We start from the raw sequence: 17,758 nt of genomic DNA, 5'->3' as shown, positions 1-17,758 counted from the left end.
GTTGGTTCCCAACCTGGGGGCTCACGAGACGATTGGAAAATTAAATCAAAGAGTGCGGTTGCTACACACATTCTGTTTATTTTACTCTTTTATTGGGAAATTCTGGATATTTAATTTCTCCTAGCCTCTAAAAAAAATGATGCTTATAAAACAATCTGAAAACTCTGTGGTTGAACAAAATATGCAGCCTCCAGATGAATGAACTGAGGATCATATGAATCCAGTGAATACAACTTGCAGAACAAGTACAAGCAGACTGTGGCTATTACCATATAATGCAACACTAGTGTGATGAGGAATACGATACTCATACATGTCCGTTTGTAGCCCAATAAACTCCCTGGCACTCTAGTTTGTTTCCATCGCGGCCCCAGAGTAAAGACTTCCATCTGAGTCTATTTCAGAGAATGAAGGGCAGCAATTATAGTTTTGTTTATCCCCCCACCTCTTTTCATGGTCTGCCATCATTAACCTCTTCTCCTTGCTCCACATTGGCTTCTCCTCCTCACATGTCCTCATCATGTCCCTGCTGATCTCGCATTTTACTGTAAAGACCCAAATTTAAGAAATATAAAAGGTGCTATTGTGCAAGATGCTCCTTCTTCCTGCTGTTGATTATTAAAGTGCCATCGCCATCTAGTGGTCACCATGCAGCCAGCACTCCTGGATCCTTAAGAGGAAACACCCCAAGCGAAAACATTTTTCATGCACTGGTCATTTTTGAGATTTGGGGTTATTTGCTTCCATAATTTGTCTCCTTTTTAGACTAGTGGAGAGAAAACACCAAAAATACACATACTCCTCTTTGTCTGATTGTGTCTGTAGAGTTCTCCTAAATTCACCATTAGCATTACATAATGCCTAATTTACATTATTTGCATATATAAAAATAGCATTTCAGAAAACTTCCCAATATAAACATTTGTCTTAATCCACTGAGGACGTTTCATGGTGATAATTATAAGTATTTATTTACCCTATTCACCTGTAGTGTCTTCCAAAGTGTATTGAATTTTACAATCAATATATTTAAAAGCTGTTTTCTCAAGATTCATTTTTTTTTCTCACACTCTGAGCCAGAAATCTCCACTTCAGTAGCAGTTACATACACCACACCTCCCAGCTGTATTAATCTACTGAAGGTTTTTACAGAACAGTTTGTTTATGTAGCATTCATAGCCTGATTTATAAAACATTTTAGTACTAAAACCTGGCAACATTTTCGTGTGTAATGCCTGTTGAAATGTTCTGATTTGTGGAGAGATGAAAAGAAATATCCCAAACTCTCTCCGTAAAAACCTTTGACCCCAATGTATCAACAAGATTACCCAACTGGCATCTACATTCCCGAGGAGTAGAAAGACACAGCGACACATCTAACTGTGAAGGAAAGGCTACAGGAAACTGAGTTTTGATTGAAAATAACATGCTAAGCTAACATATGTTTAATATTATGAAGAGTGCTTTGACATGTGGGTTTTGGACCTTCTGTTGACCTCCCTCTAATACTAATACTCTAATATTTTAAGGAAAAATGGGTTTGGGTTCTTATGGGTTGAATCTGCTACAATCAATAACGCTATAGTGGAAATGTAGAAATATGTTTACAGTCTCTCTTATGTCCCTACTTAGAAATGTAAATGTTTAATTACCTAAAAGCAAAAAACTCAAATATTTGCAGCTACAAGGCAATCATCCTCTTTCAGACAAATGAATGCTGCTTTGTGAGACTCAGAAGGGGCTATTCAAACAGTGTGCAAATAATAACAAGTGTGAATCCAACATGGTAATGCCTCTTAACTCGTCTGCATGGGCTGAAGGGCTGTTAAAAACCCTTTGGACATTAATGAGAGAGGAGAGGTAAAATCAATTTGTGTGAGAGAGAGGAAGGTACAGTTGGGAAGGGGAGGCAGGTGTATCAGCCAGACAGTAATCTGCCCTCACAAAGGCGGATACTGACTCAGTTCTAGCGAAGAGCAGGAGAGATTTAAGTGTCCCCACATTCACAAGCTTAACCTTGTATGGATGTGAGTGTGTCTGCCCTCTACCGAGAGGTACAGGATTAGTGCCCGGGATGCAGGAGCAGCAGCAGAGCTGGGATTGAGCAAACAGCTGTAAACCATTCGAGCAGTCTCTCACACAAGGAATCATTTTACCACACACCAATGTTGAAGTTGAGTCAACAAAACCTCTGAAGGTCACGAACTTGTCCAAATCATCTGAGTCACCAGCTCGTGTCCAAGCGATGATCAGTAAACTAAAATGAAATATGCAAATGAAAGGATCAGATTACAGAAACAACACAATCATTTTAAGATAGAGGTTCCCACAAAGGAGTGTTTAGCTGTTAAATTAGTCAAGGCCCAAATAGTATTTTACAAAAAAAGAGTATGTGCATACAAATTTGTATTTGTTCTTCAGGATTTCTTCCAGGGCTGCGTGATGGTTTCCAGCCATACAGATAGTTTTGGTTTTAAAGGTTTCTCTTTTATAGATTACTGCCACTACAGTACAATAGAGATCAATTCAATTTTGTTCAATTTAGTTTAAGGTCATATCCTCAGGTTTATTTTTTTCTAAGGGTTTTTACAGGCAATAGGGAATTTACACTTGATAAGTTACACATGGTGAGTATTTCATATGCTGATTCCTGTACCTCTTGATCCAGATAATCCACATTGTTGTTTTATCAGAACTACTTTGTTTCCTGATGAAAGCTGTTGAGAGTGTATTTTGTGGATACCACGGAAGATAATTCGTGAACATTATTCCCCGTAAAAACAACAACCGTTTAATTTATTGTAGATTTACAGCTGGTTTAGTGTTTATTTTTTTTGGGGGGGGGGGGGGGGGGGTTAGTTATCGATGGCAGTTTTAAATCTCAAAAAGTTCCAAATCATCAACATTAAAGTTTGAGTTGAATTAAAAATCAATATTTGCTATTTTGTCAATACTTACAAACATCCTCCCTGTGTTTTATGTAGCAGCATTTATATATAGGCTTTATATACTGTATGTAAATATATGTTATATACATGTACACAGGACAGACACACAAGCACACATGGGAGCTCAGGCCTGAACATACTCAACAAGATGATATCTAAATCCGCTTTATTGTTACATCCAGATATACACCTTCATCATTACCATCGTGGTTGTCAAGAATATTATCATCGTCATCATAATCATCATCATAATCATAATCATCGCCTTAAACACCACGCTCAAGATCATCATTGTGACAGCATTATTGGCTATTCTTTTCTGTTCAAAAGCTAAAGCTGTGATAAATAAAAAATAAAACATTTGGTCTTTTAATTGATAGTCTAGGCAACATGGTATCAGGGGTTAACACAAAAATGTGTTGTTGCTACCCACACAAAACATCAAACATCACAGGAAATGGTGCTGAAACAGTGTTGTAGGCCGACAGAAGGAAGAGCCATTTGAACATGAGGCTGATGGCCGCACAGAGCAAAGTGTCGGGCAAACCGAGAGAAAGGGAGTGAGTCTGTGAGCGCCAAAGAAGCAGTTAGTGACGGGGGCTGTGAAATCAGATGAAAGGCGGCGAGACAGAGAAGAGATGAAAGACAGCGAAGCTGAGGAGTGAGGAAGCTTACAACAGACCCACAGAGAGGCACATATTTACAGTTCAGGGAGCCGGGTGAGCCACGGTGCACAGCAGAGCAGTATTGTCTTTCACACACAAAAAAACATGTAGGTTTAAAAGTTTTGTCTTTTTCAAAAATCTAAACACCACACACGTCAGACAACAAAACTACCAGTGAACTGCTCCTAATTATTCAAATTCATATGAGCATCAACTTTACAGTGATTTTATATTCTTATCATTATTAATATTCTGATGAGAAAATATTACACTTTGGTGTAAAATGGGAGGCAAGAGGGAGCTGGAAAACAGGAAGTGTCTGCAACAGAAAGGTTATTATTTTCTCACATTTATCATTTTTTGTCAATGTCATTTCCTGTCACATTATGAGAGTCTCAAATGTTTCACATGTATAGAAAATGGAGACTTTTTTTTTTCATCTATTGCTTCCACCCCATTTTACTGTGCATACTGTTTCCACTTCAGCTCCCCTGCTTGCTCCAACAATCACGAACAAAGATATGTATGTATACATTCGGATGGTTTTTCAGACTCTACCATTGCCTGCACCAACCACTCAACACACCAAGAAAGTCTCCTCGAGCGACGGCTTGGTTAAGAGTCACACGAACACCTGATGTTCTAAGACAATCACATAGAGTGAATGCAAACGAGATGTACCTGTCGACACGACATCATTGGATATCTGATGCCGACTCTGTCACAACTCTGTATATCCAGGGCTCTGCTAATCAGCAGCGGCCACAACATCCTATGAGAATGTCTTACATGTTGGAGGAGGGCAGTTTGTGTCTTAGTCCCTCTGAGTCTTTTCTGGCAAGTGATTGCTGAGGGTCTTTTTTCCCACCTTTAGGGGAGGTGGTGTTGGCAGGGGTGGCTGCATGTGCTGACTGGGTGGATGAAGTGGTGGATGCCTGAGAGGTCTGGGCAGGGGTAGAGGGTGTATTGAGTTTTGAGGAGAAGGTAGTTGGCGTTTGTTTCTGGGGGTGATCAGAAGCAGATTGTAAACTAGAGGAGATGGTGGAGGAGGAGGAGGAGGTGGTAGCAAGAGATGAGGGGCTAGTGGAGCTTGTGTTTGGGCATGATGTTGTAGAGCTTGTAGCTGGGGTTGGTTTGGTGGAGAAAACGAAGCCTGCAGTGGGGGTTGGAGTAAGGACAGGAGGGGTTTGCTTTACAGGATGAACTGTGAAAGTCATTTTATGAGGAGCGCTAGTGATAGCTGCTGTAGGGGAAGGAGATGCGGTTTGGGTTGGGGTCTGTTTTGGGATTTGGCCCAATGTGGGGCCTCTGGTTGAACTAGGGACAGAGGGCTGGAGACAAGGGGTTGGACTCTGGGATTTACTTAGGGAGGGAACAGGTTTAACAGGGATGGGAGAGGGAGAAGGTGTACGGATTAGGGTCTGGGTAGGAGTAACAGGTGTCAAGGTTTGTGTAGGAGTTTGGGCTGGGGTAGAAGTGCGAGAGCGGGTTGTCTGAGTGGGAGTCTGTATCGGAGAAGGGATTGGGGTTGGGGCGGGACTGGGGCCAAACAACGGAGAAGCAGAAGGAGGTGTGTTGGATGCCTTGGCACGGGGGCTCTGGGGTCGTGGTGGGATAGAGGTAATCGAGGAGGAAGGGGGCGAAGAGGAGGTAAAAGATGTCTTGGGCCCATAAGTTTGAAGTATTAAAACAGGGGTAGAAACAGAAGATGGAGGCGGTGTGGAGGAGGGAGAGGGAGAGGAGGAGCGGGGAGAGGTTGTAGAGATTGGTTTGGGACGAGGAGTTGATGAGAGCGACAGCGGGTTTGTTCCTGCTAAAGGTGGGGTGGAGCAGGGAGGAGGAGAGGAAGAGCGAGAGGGGGTCATTGGGAATGGTTTAGGACGAGGTATCTGGGGGAGTATAGGTGAAGGAGACGAGTGAGTGGGTACAGGTGAAGGGGTGGAAGAGGAGAGCGGGGTCTGCTTTGCAGGGGAGGAAGATGGCAAAGAAGCTGCAGAAGGCATGTATACAGCTATAGGTATGGGCACAGTGGCAGTGTAAGGAGCAGATTGTGTGGGCAGATTGTGTGCCAGTGCAGCCTGAATAGTAACTGCGGCCTGTGCTTGTGCATTAAACGGTATATTTGTCAACAGCTGTACTGGAGCGTTACAGGTCAGCATACCTGCACTGCTTCCCCTGGCCAACTGGCCTGCCAGGAAAGGAGCCGGCAGCAAATTACCACCAGAAGCCTTCCTGTGGAGAGGCGGGTGAGGCTGCACTCCAGCCCAGGAGCGGTGAGGCAGAGTGGGCTGCGAGGCCGACAGCAGCCTGGCCTCCTGGGTGAGTCTGCCAAGTGCAGGCAGACACTGAGAGCTGTTTCCTCCATGACGTAACAGAGCTTCTTTTGCTCCCTGCTGGCCCATCACAAAAGTGTTGCAATCTGACGGGGCACCACAAGCAGCAGGGGGGTTGGCGGCAGGTACCTTGTGGAGGGGTGGAGTTTGTGGACCTCCACCTGGTGATCCAGCAAACATTGAGGGATAATCAGCCTGGAGGCGGAGGCTGTAATGAAGATTCCTTTCTTGTTGGACAGACGTCGGGACAGAGGAGGCGGGTGTGGATGGCGTTTTAACAATAGGGGGCGATGTCAACCCACCAGGAGGGCCCATGGATGAGGGAGAGACAGGAAATCCTCTTGGGGACAAGCCACCCAAGCCACCTATCCCTGCTATCCCTCCCATCCCTCCTATCCCTCCCATCCCTCCCATCGTCATCATCCCGATGAGAGAGCTCACAGAGGGGCGGAGGGGCTGTAACACGGGAGGTCGAGGGGGAGACAGAGGGAAAGAGGAGGAAGGAGAGGGAGAGACAAGAGGGGAGGGCAGGAAGAAAGCACCCCCAAGTGCATGCTGCTGCTGCAGCTGCTGTAGCTGCTGCTGCTGTTGCTGCTGCTGGTGCATGAGGGCGATGGCTACATTACTGGCGGCAGCAGCAGTCTGCAGAGGGGCGTGGACCAGCGGCGCCCAGATGACCGGGCGTGGCCGAGGAGACACCGTGCCACTTCCTCCGATGACTCCACCTCTTCCTGCAGCAGCAGCCGCAATGGCATCTTGCATGGCCGACATGCTGTCGTGTTTGACAATCTGCTGCACCAGCATGCTGTCACAGGAACCCAGAGTGCTGGCTGCCAGGCCTCCTCCGGCTCCTGGACCCCCTGCACCACGGCCTCCACCGCGACCCATACTGCCCCCCAGAGAACCGCCCTGGGATGACTTCCGCAGGAGCATGGAGTTCTTCCTGCCTGTAGAGGAGAAAATTCATTATAAAGTTTCTGCGATGTTAAGTGTGAATTCAGTTCCAGAATACAAAGATGGGAAAGAGTATTTTTTTTTACTTTCTAGAAGGCAAAGTTGTTTACTGAACACAAAGCAAACATCTTTTCTTCACAGAGAACATTGCTCATCCTTTAGTATTTCAGCTTTTTATTTTTCAAAGAGGAGTTCCGACCTTTAAGCTGAGGACAAGGCGCCTGAGAAATTTTGCAGTACTGAATGGATAATTGCAAATATTGGGCAAGGTCATTGCAGAATTATAGAGCTGAATGGAAAATCGCAAGTCCCTGTATAGATAGGATTGTGAGAGAAATTTATGAGCTATTCAGACATCCACACTTTACCGATTCGGTCCAATCGGTCAACAGCGACAGTTTCGAAGGCACGCCTCATCATCGGATGTTCCTCCAGCACCTCGTTAAAGTTGTCCACACTGAGAGAGTACAGGCGACAGTATGTATCTGCACGGACGCTGGCTGTCCTCCGTCCACGAGTCAACAAACAAATCTCTGAAATAAAAAGGGAATAAGCTGTGAGATAAATCAATCCTACTTTCATCACCTCCATGTCTATACCTTCCGACACAACTTGAGCTATTTAGACAACTCTGACATTATCACCTCCAAAGTATGACCCATCGCTCAGCTTGGTTTCCTTGTTGCCACGGGCCATCACACTGACTCGCCCGTGCTGGATGAAGTACATTTTCCGTCCAACCGTGCCCTCGCGGATGATGAAGTCTGAAGGCTGAAACACTTCAAATCGGAGCTTGATCAGAACGGCAGTCACAAAGTTGGGATCAGCGTTGGCGAACAGCGGCATGTTAGCCACAAGGCTGCGGCAGTTAAAGCTGACTATCTCCTAGAGGAAGAGGATGAAGAGATAAACAGAGACGTGAAGGAAGAGATTTGCTCAAAGGCCAGAACATTTGTGGTCTCTACGTGTAGATGAGTGGGTGTTTGTGAATTCATTACCTCTTTAAGCGGCTCGCTAAGTTCTCCCAGGATGTTCTCCTCATCAAACATTTTCCCCTGGAAGCGGTGCTCATAGTACTCGTGGATCTTTTGCCGAACGTCTGCAGGAAGCTTATGGAACGACATGTACTGCTCCACCTGCTTGTACTGCAATAACACACAAACATGCACAGGTCAGGGGTATGCAAACAAACACATTCACTTTAAAAGAAAAGAGCAGAAGAACAATGATTAGTTCAATTGCACTTTTCTTTTGTTCTTTTACGGTAAAGTTTCGGAAACGACCATATTGCATATATATTTTACACTCAGAATTTGGACACTCAAATAAAATTGCAGACAGTGATCACATTATATGGAAAACAGGGAGTGATTTTGGACACAGTCTAAAAGTTGTGAGAAGTTTGATGAAAGCGATTTTTAGATTGTTTAATAAGAATATGTTTTAGAGGCTTTTGAAAACTATTCAATAACAATTTTGATTGTTCAATCATCTGCAAAAATGCAAAAATCCACTGGTTCCAGCTTCACAAATATAAAGATCCGCTGTTTCACATTATTGTAAATTATTATTGTTTAGGTTTTAGATTGTCGGAAAAAAACAACCCCAAAGCTTCATTGATAATAAATATTATCGTCAACAGAAATGGATTGAATCAGGTTTGATGGCTAAACTATAAAAAGTATAGCAGGACACATGGACGAGGGTCATTCTTCACCTTTTCCTGGTATTGTCGCCGTGAGGAGTCCAGCGACTGGATGAGAGCGGTGGCATGGCCGATGAACATGGCGTAGCAGGTGGCACCGACGATCATACTGAGCATAGTGAGCCACACATCGGTCATCCCTTCTGGAGCCTGGGCACCGTACCCGATACACAACATGTGGCTCATGGCTTTGAACAGAGCATAGGAGTACTGCAAACCCCATGTGTCATTCTGTGAGTGGGAGGCAGACAGAGAGGGTGACAGGACGAGTAAAAAGGAGTGTTAATTACCAAGGCGCTGCAGTATTGAACTGTTCTTATTTTAGTCGTGTTACAGGAGGGCTTTTTTCCTCTCAGACGCACTCAGCCACACCACTTCAGAAACTACAGCTGAGATCATAACATGCAGCAGCAGAGCAATTTAACTGTCAAAACCTACTTTGCTTTATTAAAACAGAGCGTCTGCAGAACATTTTAACCCACACAGACAATAAAAAGGCAGTTAACTTGCATTATTAAATGAATGTCTAAAGACCGTAGAGACCAGCCTGTGTGCGTGTGTATGTGTGAGTGTGTGTTTTCTTCTGTTTTAAGCTGAGTCCAATTATACTACGATGTTAATAGTCTAAAGGATGAGGAGACTTTCTCTGGGGAAAATCCCAGCATCAGCCTGCTTGGCAACAGTCACCCTGGCAACTGCTGAGACATGAGTCAGCTATCCATACAGCTGTGTGTATCTGTGTGTATCTGTGTGTATCTGTGTGCATTCATGGGCGTCCACGTCCGTACGCCTGCATGCACGGTGACAAAATCTCCAGCATGTCCCCGAGGCCTTCGACTTGCGTGCGTTCACACCTTCACCTGATCTCTGCTGAGGTTTTTAATTGGAAAATCTTTTATATTTTCGTGATGATGATGATAGTCAATCTTATTCCAACTGGACATATTGCTGCATGAGCCAATTAACACAGATAAGGAGCAAACAATGTCAAATCTGATAAACAACCTCACTCTGCGCTCACACACAGATAACCAAAAACCAAGCTGCTTTTTGAATCTGTGATTTGCATTCATATGAAATAAAAATTGTGCACATTGTTCAAACAAGTTGCGATAGCGCTTTGTACTTTTCATTCAACCAGAACTGAATGTCAGGTTCTTTTTTTGTTCTCTGCACAATAAAATCACTGAAACATATTAAAAAATAATGTCACGCACACACAGACAGCTGGTTAGAGACTCACCACCATCAGGTTCTTGGAAACCCAGCAGTCAGGAGGGAAGTCCTGCAGCATTGGGACCAGGAACTGGAGACAGCCGTCCCAGTGGCACAGCAGCAGCATCATACCGATCAGATTAACTATCCTCACCATGGCACTGGCAAGGTCATAGGTCATATGGAAGATCTGAGGAGGAAAATAAGAACGCAAGTGGGATGAATAAAAGGGTGGAAAGGACAGGTGAGGTTTATCTTTTCACAAGGATTTAATTCCAAAATTGTTCAAAATGTATTTCAATGAGGCTTTTCCTCCAGCACAATATCAAAAAAATGTGTTTGATTATATTTGTGACATAGTATTTCAAAAGGCTTGTCATACCTTACATTAAATGAGTTTTGAACTACCTCTTCAACACAACTATCTCTTTCCCCTTCGACTTTGCTCTCTGTTTCCAGCCTCTGTTTCTCACCTCCTCCCACTGGTGGATGTAGCGGATGAGTCTGGACAGGCGGAGCAGTCGAAGCAGGCTCAAGATTTTGGTGAAGCGGACGATGCGCAGCGCCCGGGCTGTCCGGTAGACCTCGGTGTCAAAACTGTCCACCATCAGGAAGATGTAGTCCACCGGGATGGATGACACAAAGTCCACCAGGAACCAGTTTTTCAGGTACTTCTGTCGGATCGCTCTGAGTTGGAGTAGCATGGCAGAGCAGTGACATTTGTAATTTGGCAATCAAGCATTGTGGAAGTGATTCCAACATTTGGCTGGCATGAAGCAATTCTCATCAATATTCAACAGGAACACGACTGGAACGTGAACAAAGCTCTGCCACCAGCTGCATGTCACCTTTTTTTCCCCCCATTTCACACAAACCCAGCAGACAAACCCAGGAGACAGCCAGAAGAGCTAATTTAAATGAATAGCGACAGAGCAGCTGTATTAATATTCTCAAGCGTGCAGATACACATAATGAATGCAACCAGATATGCTTCTACTGACCTCGGGTCCAGCAGTATCTCCGTGTTGTCTTCCTTGATGATGCCGGTCCTGAAGTTAAGGACCAAGTCGACCATGAAGAGAGTGTCAGAGACCACGTTGAAGATGATCCAGGAGGGAGTGTTCTCATCTCTAAAGAAAGTGATGCCCACTGGCAGGATGATTAAGTTCCCCATCATCAACATTAGCATCAACAGGTCCCAGTAGAATCTAGACAGAGAAAGAAAGCATTGATTTTTTTGTTTTCTGTTTCTGTGTCTATAAGGTTGGACTGTAGGTCTAATATATGTCTTTTTTTACTGGCTTTTTATTTTATTTTATCACGTTTCTTGTGTTCTCACTGAAAAGGTGACAAAATTACAAGTCTCCCACAATGCAATGCACAAAAGAAATGGAGGGGCTGTTCACAGCTGGAAATGTTTCAATTCATTGTGGGTGGTGGTGAAACAACTCCAGAAAGATGGAAAAATTAAAATGCATTAGATCTTAGAAAATATTTTTGTGTCTGTGTTTACATGTATTTGACTGTGGAATTCAAAAGTCCAACGTCACACATATCCTGGTGCAAAATGGAGGAAATTATCCTGGAAATCTACATTATCCAAAACGATGGAGCCGAGCCAACAGATTCTCCTGAGGTCTGCCTCATATTTATCTCCGTTATCTGCTGGTCATCGCTCAACCAACAAAGGCAAACATTTGCTGTTTCCTGCTTCAGTTGTGAGCATTTGTTTACTTCTTGACACCTTGATGGGATTTTTAGCATAAACATGTCATGATTGTGGGATTGGCACATTCCTCACCGTCTCTGACAGGAAACCGTCTGTTCTGGTGAAGTTAAATGACGTACGTTGTATTTATCTGACTCACTTCTTCATATCGATAGAGCAAGTCAAATGCTTAATAGCAGGTAGTAATAATCAATATTCTAGTCTTTTTTTCCATTTATTCAACCCAGTTTTGTGGGACTGGCTGACATAACTAAATTAAGTAAATGTAAGATTTCATTTCTAACAGACAGAAAACATTCATTCTGCTGAAGTATATGAGCAACAAGTGTGAGGCCCAGGGAGCCATCAATCAGTCCAATCAATCAAATAAATGCAGGTTTATTCCTTGTTACTATTGGATACTGTTTGAAAGTATTAATAAATTATTTCTAACAATTCCTAAAATATGACAAGGAAAGTACACTTTAGGTTAGATTTACATGGATGTCTGCAGTACACACAAAGATGCACCAGTTGGGACGCCATTTTCTCTAATTAGCCTGATGAAACGTATTTTTTGAGATGGTGCATTTAACACAGCAGACAATGAAAATGTGTGACTTTCATACGATTGGTCCTTTACTTTGATGGTAGATTTGACAAGCTGTTTGGCACTAACACACTATTTTATGACGTTCCTCTGATCATAAAGGCAGGAATAGTTTTGTATTTAACAGTTTTTGCTGGATTTGATGTGAAAACATCGGCAAGTCATGTTTAAACAAAGATGCTTTTGTGTTTTCTGTTGATTTATCTCAATAAATTGAACATATTTGGGTTCTGGGCTGTTAGTTGGACAAAACAAGGACTTTGGGAAATTGTTATGGACAATCTTTTGCTATTGCTTGACAATTTTAAATTAAATTAAGAGGCAGGTCTAGTTCTCATAAACAGATTATAATTAATACTATCTTTTTTTCCCCATTTTAAGATATAATTTCCTGTATAAATTAGAAAAGAACATTTCTTTTTTTACTACCCGCAAAAGGAGACCATGCATTTTACTCCCTTGTGATGAACATAAAAGAGAGATTTAAAGGGGTACTCTTGAGATTCAGCATCGTATTTACATAACGTTATGAGAGACAGATTCAATAACGAAAGGTCAAATTTGAGGCTACATAAACTGAGATATCTTTTAGAGAATAGTAAGGCTCCAGCTGCAAAGACACTGGCTCAAATCCCATAATGCATCTGGATTGCGACTTATCTTCCAAACTCCAGATCTCAGTTTGTACACAGGCCCAAGTGGAGATAACCCTGATGACATATCAAGGTCCTTTTATAAGACTTCCTTATAAGACAGACAGAGGGGGACAAAGAGAGGCAAATGATCAGTAACCTTGGGAGGCTTTATAAATCTGTATTTCATGCTGGAGGGTATTATCGCCCTCTCATAAAAATGCTGTTAGTGATTTAAGTACGACAGAAAAAGCAATCCAATCATCTGGAGATGATGCCTGTCATCTTTCTGTCTTTTTCCTCCTAATCCCTTCATCCGTCACCTTAACCCATCAATGACTTGCTTTCTACACACTCGCTCTCCTTCTGTGAGAAAATACACTCAAGCTCTGTGGTCGATTGCTATTGAGCTCTAATTTAGTAACACTACCTCATGTGGTGTGACGCTGCCGCTAGACTGATGAAGATTAAGTATGAGTCATCACTCGGCTACTTCTCCCTGACTTTGTCACTTACACTGATAGATGTATCACTTCATAATCACTCACAATAAATGCAGGAATTATTTACAGCAACACAGATGCAGCAGTTCTGTAGCTGCTGTTGTGACGGGGCTGGAGATTTTTTCTTCCTCTGATTTAAGGGAACATTTCTGTAAATCATATCATATTACACTTGTTGCTTATGTCTGTCAGTGCTATTAATTTACAAGATATTATTAAAAATCCAGTAGTTTACAATGAATTAAAGAAGGACTTTGTTTTATTGTTTATTGTACTATAAAGCTGAAACGATTCCAATCTATTAAGCAGTAAATTCTTTGAGAACTTGGATGGTTGCCTGGACAAAACAAGCAATTTGGGCTTTAGATATTTTAGATTAATGATTAATAAAATAAATCGTTTGTGGCAGCGCTATAATGGCAGATGTACTTTACTTGACTGACTGTATACTTACTTGTATTTGAATTTTATTTAACTTGATAATTCAACTCCGCCACATTTCACAATAACATATAGTACTTTTTTACTCCACTATAAGACTGCTCTATTAACTTTACATTTCAAGATTTTACACAAAAACAAACATATAAAAACATACAAAAACAACCTTATTGGTTTACAAAAATGCAGTGTGGTTGGGGCCCCTGGTTTACCTGTTTGAGGCCCAAAGTTATCCATTATTTCACAAGATAGCATAGACTGAAATTAAGTCATTTAACCTGTAATGCAATATGTTTTACATTTTTTTTCATAGAGATTATCAACTATTATTTAAATGAGGGTTCAAGTTGCAAGATCTGAGATTGGGAGCATCTCAACGGTTCTCAACATGTCAGGTACTACGCTTCCGCGACGGTGCTGTCGGTCTGGACGGCAGTATCAGCTGTGGCTGCGGCTGTGAGCTAACCAGTGGGACACGCTCACATGCACTAACATGCACTAAAAGCATTTGCGGCCGGCCCGGCTATGTCGCCGAAGTTTGGATAACCACACATGCAGAGGGAGAGCGGCATCATTCTCTGCTCAGGTAGACATTAAACCACTATGTCTTTAAATAGTTGTTTGCTTTAATCTAACCTCAATGGGTTACATTTCATTGTACATGTGACTGCACATGAATCAGCCTGTGTGTACTAGATTTCGCTGTTGTCATTGAGATGTGAGACCAAACAAATGAGAACAACCAAACGGACAAGAGAAGATGTCAGATCCAAACTGAGAAGGATGTGAAGGTTTGTCATGCTGCCTAAATACCTGACAAGACAGAGGGCTGAGGCAACACTGGCTCAGGCATTGTGTGTGGTTGTACGTGCACTTGTGTGTACTCGTGAACACACAGATAGGAATTGCAAATGCAATCAAAGGCTCTCCACTGCCTCATCAGTATTCCATCTTGAACATGAACAGGTGCTAGAGGAGAACTGACCTGCGTCTACCTGCTCAGCTGTTGTCAAACGAAACACTAATTCTACTGTAATTGAGGCCAAGTGTCCCATGAGCGACCTCTGATTGGTTCCCTGCTCGCGGTTGGCCAGATGTCAGTTCTGAACAAGTTCCCACCCATCATCCTGCCAGACGTACATACAAACAAGCACACCAGCAACCGGCTATTGCGTAATAGATCCCTGTTACTATGTAATGCCACCAACCCTGTCTCAACACGACACGACTGTGGTGACAGACAAACCGTCTTTCTGTTTTCACCTCTCTCTTGCTGTTCCAGTGTATGAATAGTCTTCGTCTGACTCTCATTTTGTATTTTTATAGGTGCAGCAGAAATACATCTTTTCTTAATGAGGTGAGAGCTTATCAGCAGACTCAATAGTGACAGACCACACACACACACACACACACACACACACACACACACACACACACACACACAGAAAAGCATACATATTACTGCACAGCCTCTTGTGGTCAAGGTCAATACAGGGACAAAAACACAATAAAGGGGCTTTAGCAGTAATCCGTCTTTCCCTCTCGCATGCTCCGGCCACACAAAGTTCCTCTTCAGACGTCTCTTCAGACTACAGGTACTTAACTGAAAAGTTAGATGACTGAATTATGCATAATGCATATACTCAACTTGCATAATTTAGGAAGTCATACATAATTAATCTAAATTCAATTGTGAGTGCCCGACAGGTTAATTAGGACTATTAACATTTTTAGATATCTAGCATGAATATCAATATCCACAGGCCTTCATCCATCCATCCATTCATCCTTTTCTCTGTTCCTCACTGACCTCATTCATCATATCTCCTGTGAACAGACTCATAGGCAGAACTTGTGAGTGATCATTAAATTGACAGACAATACAAAGCGACTCATTCTTTGTGTGTATGTGTGTGTGTGTGTGCGTGTGTGTGGTTGATGAGACAAAAGTGGGCCAGGAGCCTTGGGGATCAAGTCATCCATTGTTGCTGCTGCCTGTCTGGAGATTATGAATGCCGTCTCTCCCTCTGCGCTCCACCTGCACATTTTGCATTAATGCAAAGTCTCTAACAGCCAATGACCCGCATGTCAATGGGTTTTAGCATGTCAGTCAGTAAATAGTATGACATTGCAAGTATGTGAGGGTGAAAGCAATTTGGCCTTGTGTGTTTAAGGCTGGCAGACATTCAAAAAATCCCCCTCCCATACTTATACCCATTAAAAAAAGAAGTCCAGAGAAACATTCAGTACAGCAATTAACCACCAGGTCTTTATCTTCATTAGGAGACTTTCACTCAAGAAAACCAAAAATGAACAGCCTCAATTGTCATTTTCATCTCATTCTCGTGCTAATTGTTCCTGCACGGAGCCACCAGCAGGGGGTGCTGTGCTGGGTTCATCCACTGTTTAAATGAAAGCATCCTTGACATTTCACTTTATTAACGTGGAAGGCATCTCTCGCTGATCAACCAAACATCTTGAATAAATTTGTCCTGCTCATTTGCATTTTCTCACATTTATCCTGAAACTATTTTTTCTGGAAGCAATCAGTCTCTGTAGAGTATCTATTCTCCTAGTTGACTAGAGACCTGCCATAGCTGCATGGTGTCCACACTGGAGGCCTTGTCACTACCCTTTTCATAAACACCTCTCCCTGCCTTCATCATTCCCCCAAGGACTTTAAATACACTCCCCTCTTTTCATTCTCCGTTTTAACCTGTCATACAGGCTTTGCCTCGATACCACCCTTCAGTTATTCTCCCATTGCAGCTTTTGCTTCTCCTACCTCACCCTATAGCCTCCTGCAAGTGTATCTCTCCTCCCAGATGTACTCTTCCCCATTTCCCCCAGTTAACTGAGGAGGGTGCTAAATGTATGATATGTTTCTCTTTTTGTCTTCCTTCCTTTACTTAAGTGTCTGTCATTATGCTTCAAGTGTGCTCCATAAAGTGTGCATGACTTCAGCTTGCTTTGATCCATAATTCAACCAAAATAACTTTAGGTGTCTTTCATGTGCTACAAGTGGCATTTATTTTACAAACCAACTGCAGCTCGCTGTGGAGGGTGTGTGTGTGTGTGTGTGTGTGTGTGTTCATACCTGAAGTCACTGTATGGATGTATGATCCACGTCCCTGCTGATTTCTGTCTTTGCTGCTCCAGTGCCACGGCTTTGTGGGATCCAAACATGCGCAGGCTGAACTTGTTGACCCCCGGCTGAAGCATGGCTCCAAACTGTCTCTGGATGAAGGTGCTCTGGTTGGAGTTGCTGTAGTCCTCTCCGTCCAGCCCCATGCCAAAACCACCCAGTCCACACTGACCCATTAACTCAGGGGTCCCTGCAGCAGTGGTGTTACATGTAGTGGTGGTGGTGGTCTCTGGGCCGGTGGCCACCACCATCACTCCGGTCCCGGTGGAGGAGGTGGAGGTCAGGGTGGCACGGGTCGTGGCAAAGCCCACTGAGCGTGGGGGAGGATGGGCTGTGGCAGAGGAGGAGGAGGGCGGCGGCGGTGGCAGGGGCACCGGGGTGGTTGGGGTGCCCGCTGTTCGGAAGGGAAGGCCATCCCTAGTGGAGCTCATGATGGAAGGGCGGCGGCCGCGTCCACCTAAGGAGGTGCTGTCAGCCCCGAAGGAGCCCCTCTCCCCTTCCAGCGAGGCCTGGGACAGCCTGTAACCCGGAGAAGGCAGGCTGCCCTTACTGCGCCGCTTTGAGTCCCCTCCATTACGTCTGGGGAGGCTGTCACACCCAGATCCCCCGGTGCCACTGGGGGTACCCACAACTCCCGCCACCCCATCCATCCCAAGTCAGGGAAGAGGGTGAACTGGTGACCCTCAGTAAGACTACTGATTTGTGTAGTCGACCTACGTAGATTACATAGGCTATAAAATGTCAATGTCAATCTGAATAAATTAAATTGAATAAGCTAAAGAAAAGTGGTCTCGTATCTCCAGTCATTGTCCTGGAGCCGGCAGCTCACACCTGCGCCCTCACTCCGCTGACGTGGCCATGCTTACCTCAGTGTCCTTGGAAGAAGCCCCATCCAGACA

General features: G+C 43.7%; 1 protein-coding gene across 1 annotated transcript; it reads right to left on the bottom strand.

The window, feature by feature from the left end:
- Nucleotides 1-4,398: 4,398 nt before the first annotated feature.
- LOC142969413 (uncharacterized) lies at nucleotides 4,399-17,509 on the bottom strand. The gene is made up of 9 exons (XM_076109292.1): nucleotides 16,812-17,509; nucleotides 10,822-11,028; nucleotides 10,294-10,507; nucleotides 9,849-10,010; nucleotides 8,618-8,836; nucleotides 7,899-8,045; nucleotides 7,545-7,785; nucleotides 7,269-7,433; nucleotides 4,399-6,893 (listed from the first exon to the last, which is right to left on the bottom strand). The coding sequence occupies exons 1-9, from the start codon at nucleotides 17,507-17,509 to the stop codon at nucleotides 4,399-4,401; spliced, it is 4,548 nt and encodes a 1,515-aa protein (XP_075965407.1).
- Nucleotides 17,510-17,758: the final 249 nt, after the last annotated feature.

The sequence above is a fragment of the Anarhichas minor genome, unplaced genomic scaffold (assembly GCF_050575085.1).
Source record: "Anarhichas minor isolate MPS153535 unplaced genomic scaffold, ASM5057508v1 ptg000041l, whole genome shotgun sequence".
In the NCBI taxonomy this organism is placed as follows: Eukaryota; Metazoa; Chordata; class Actinopteri; order Perciformes; family Anarhichadidae; genus Anarhichas; species Anarhichas minor.
Note: the sequence above shows the minus strand (reverse complement) of the source record. Positions and strands in the feature narration are given on the sequence as shown.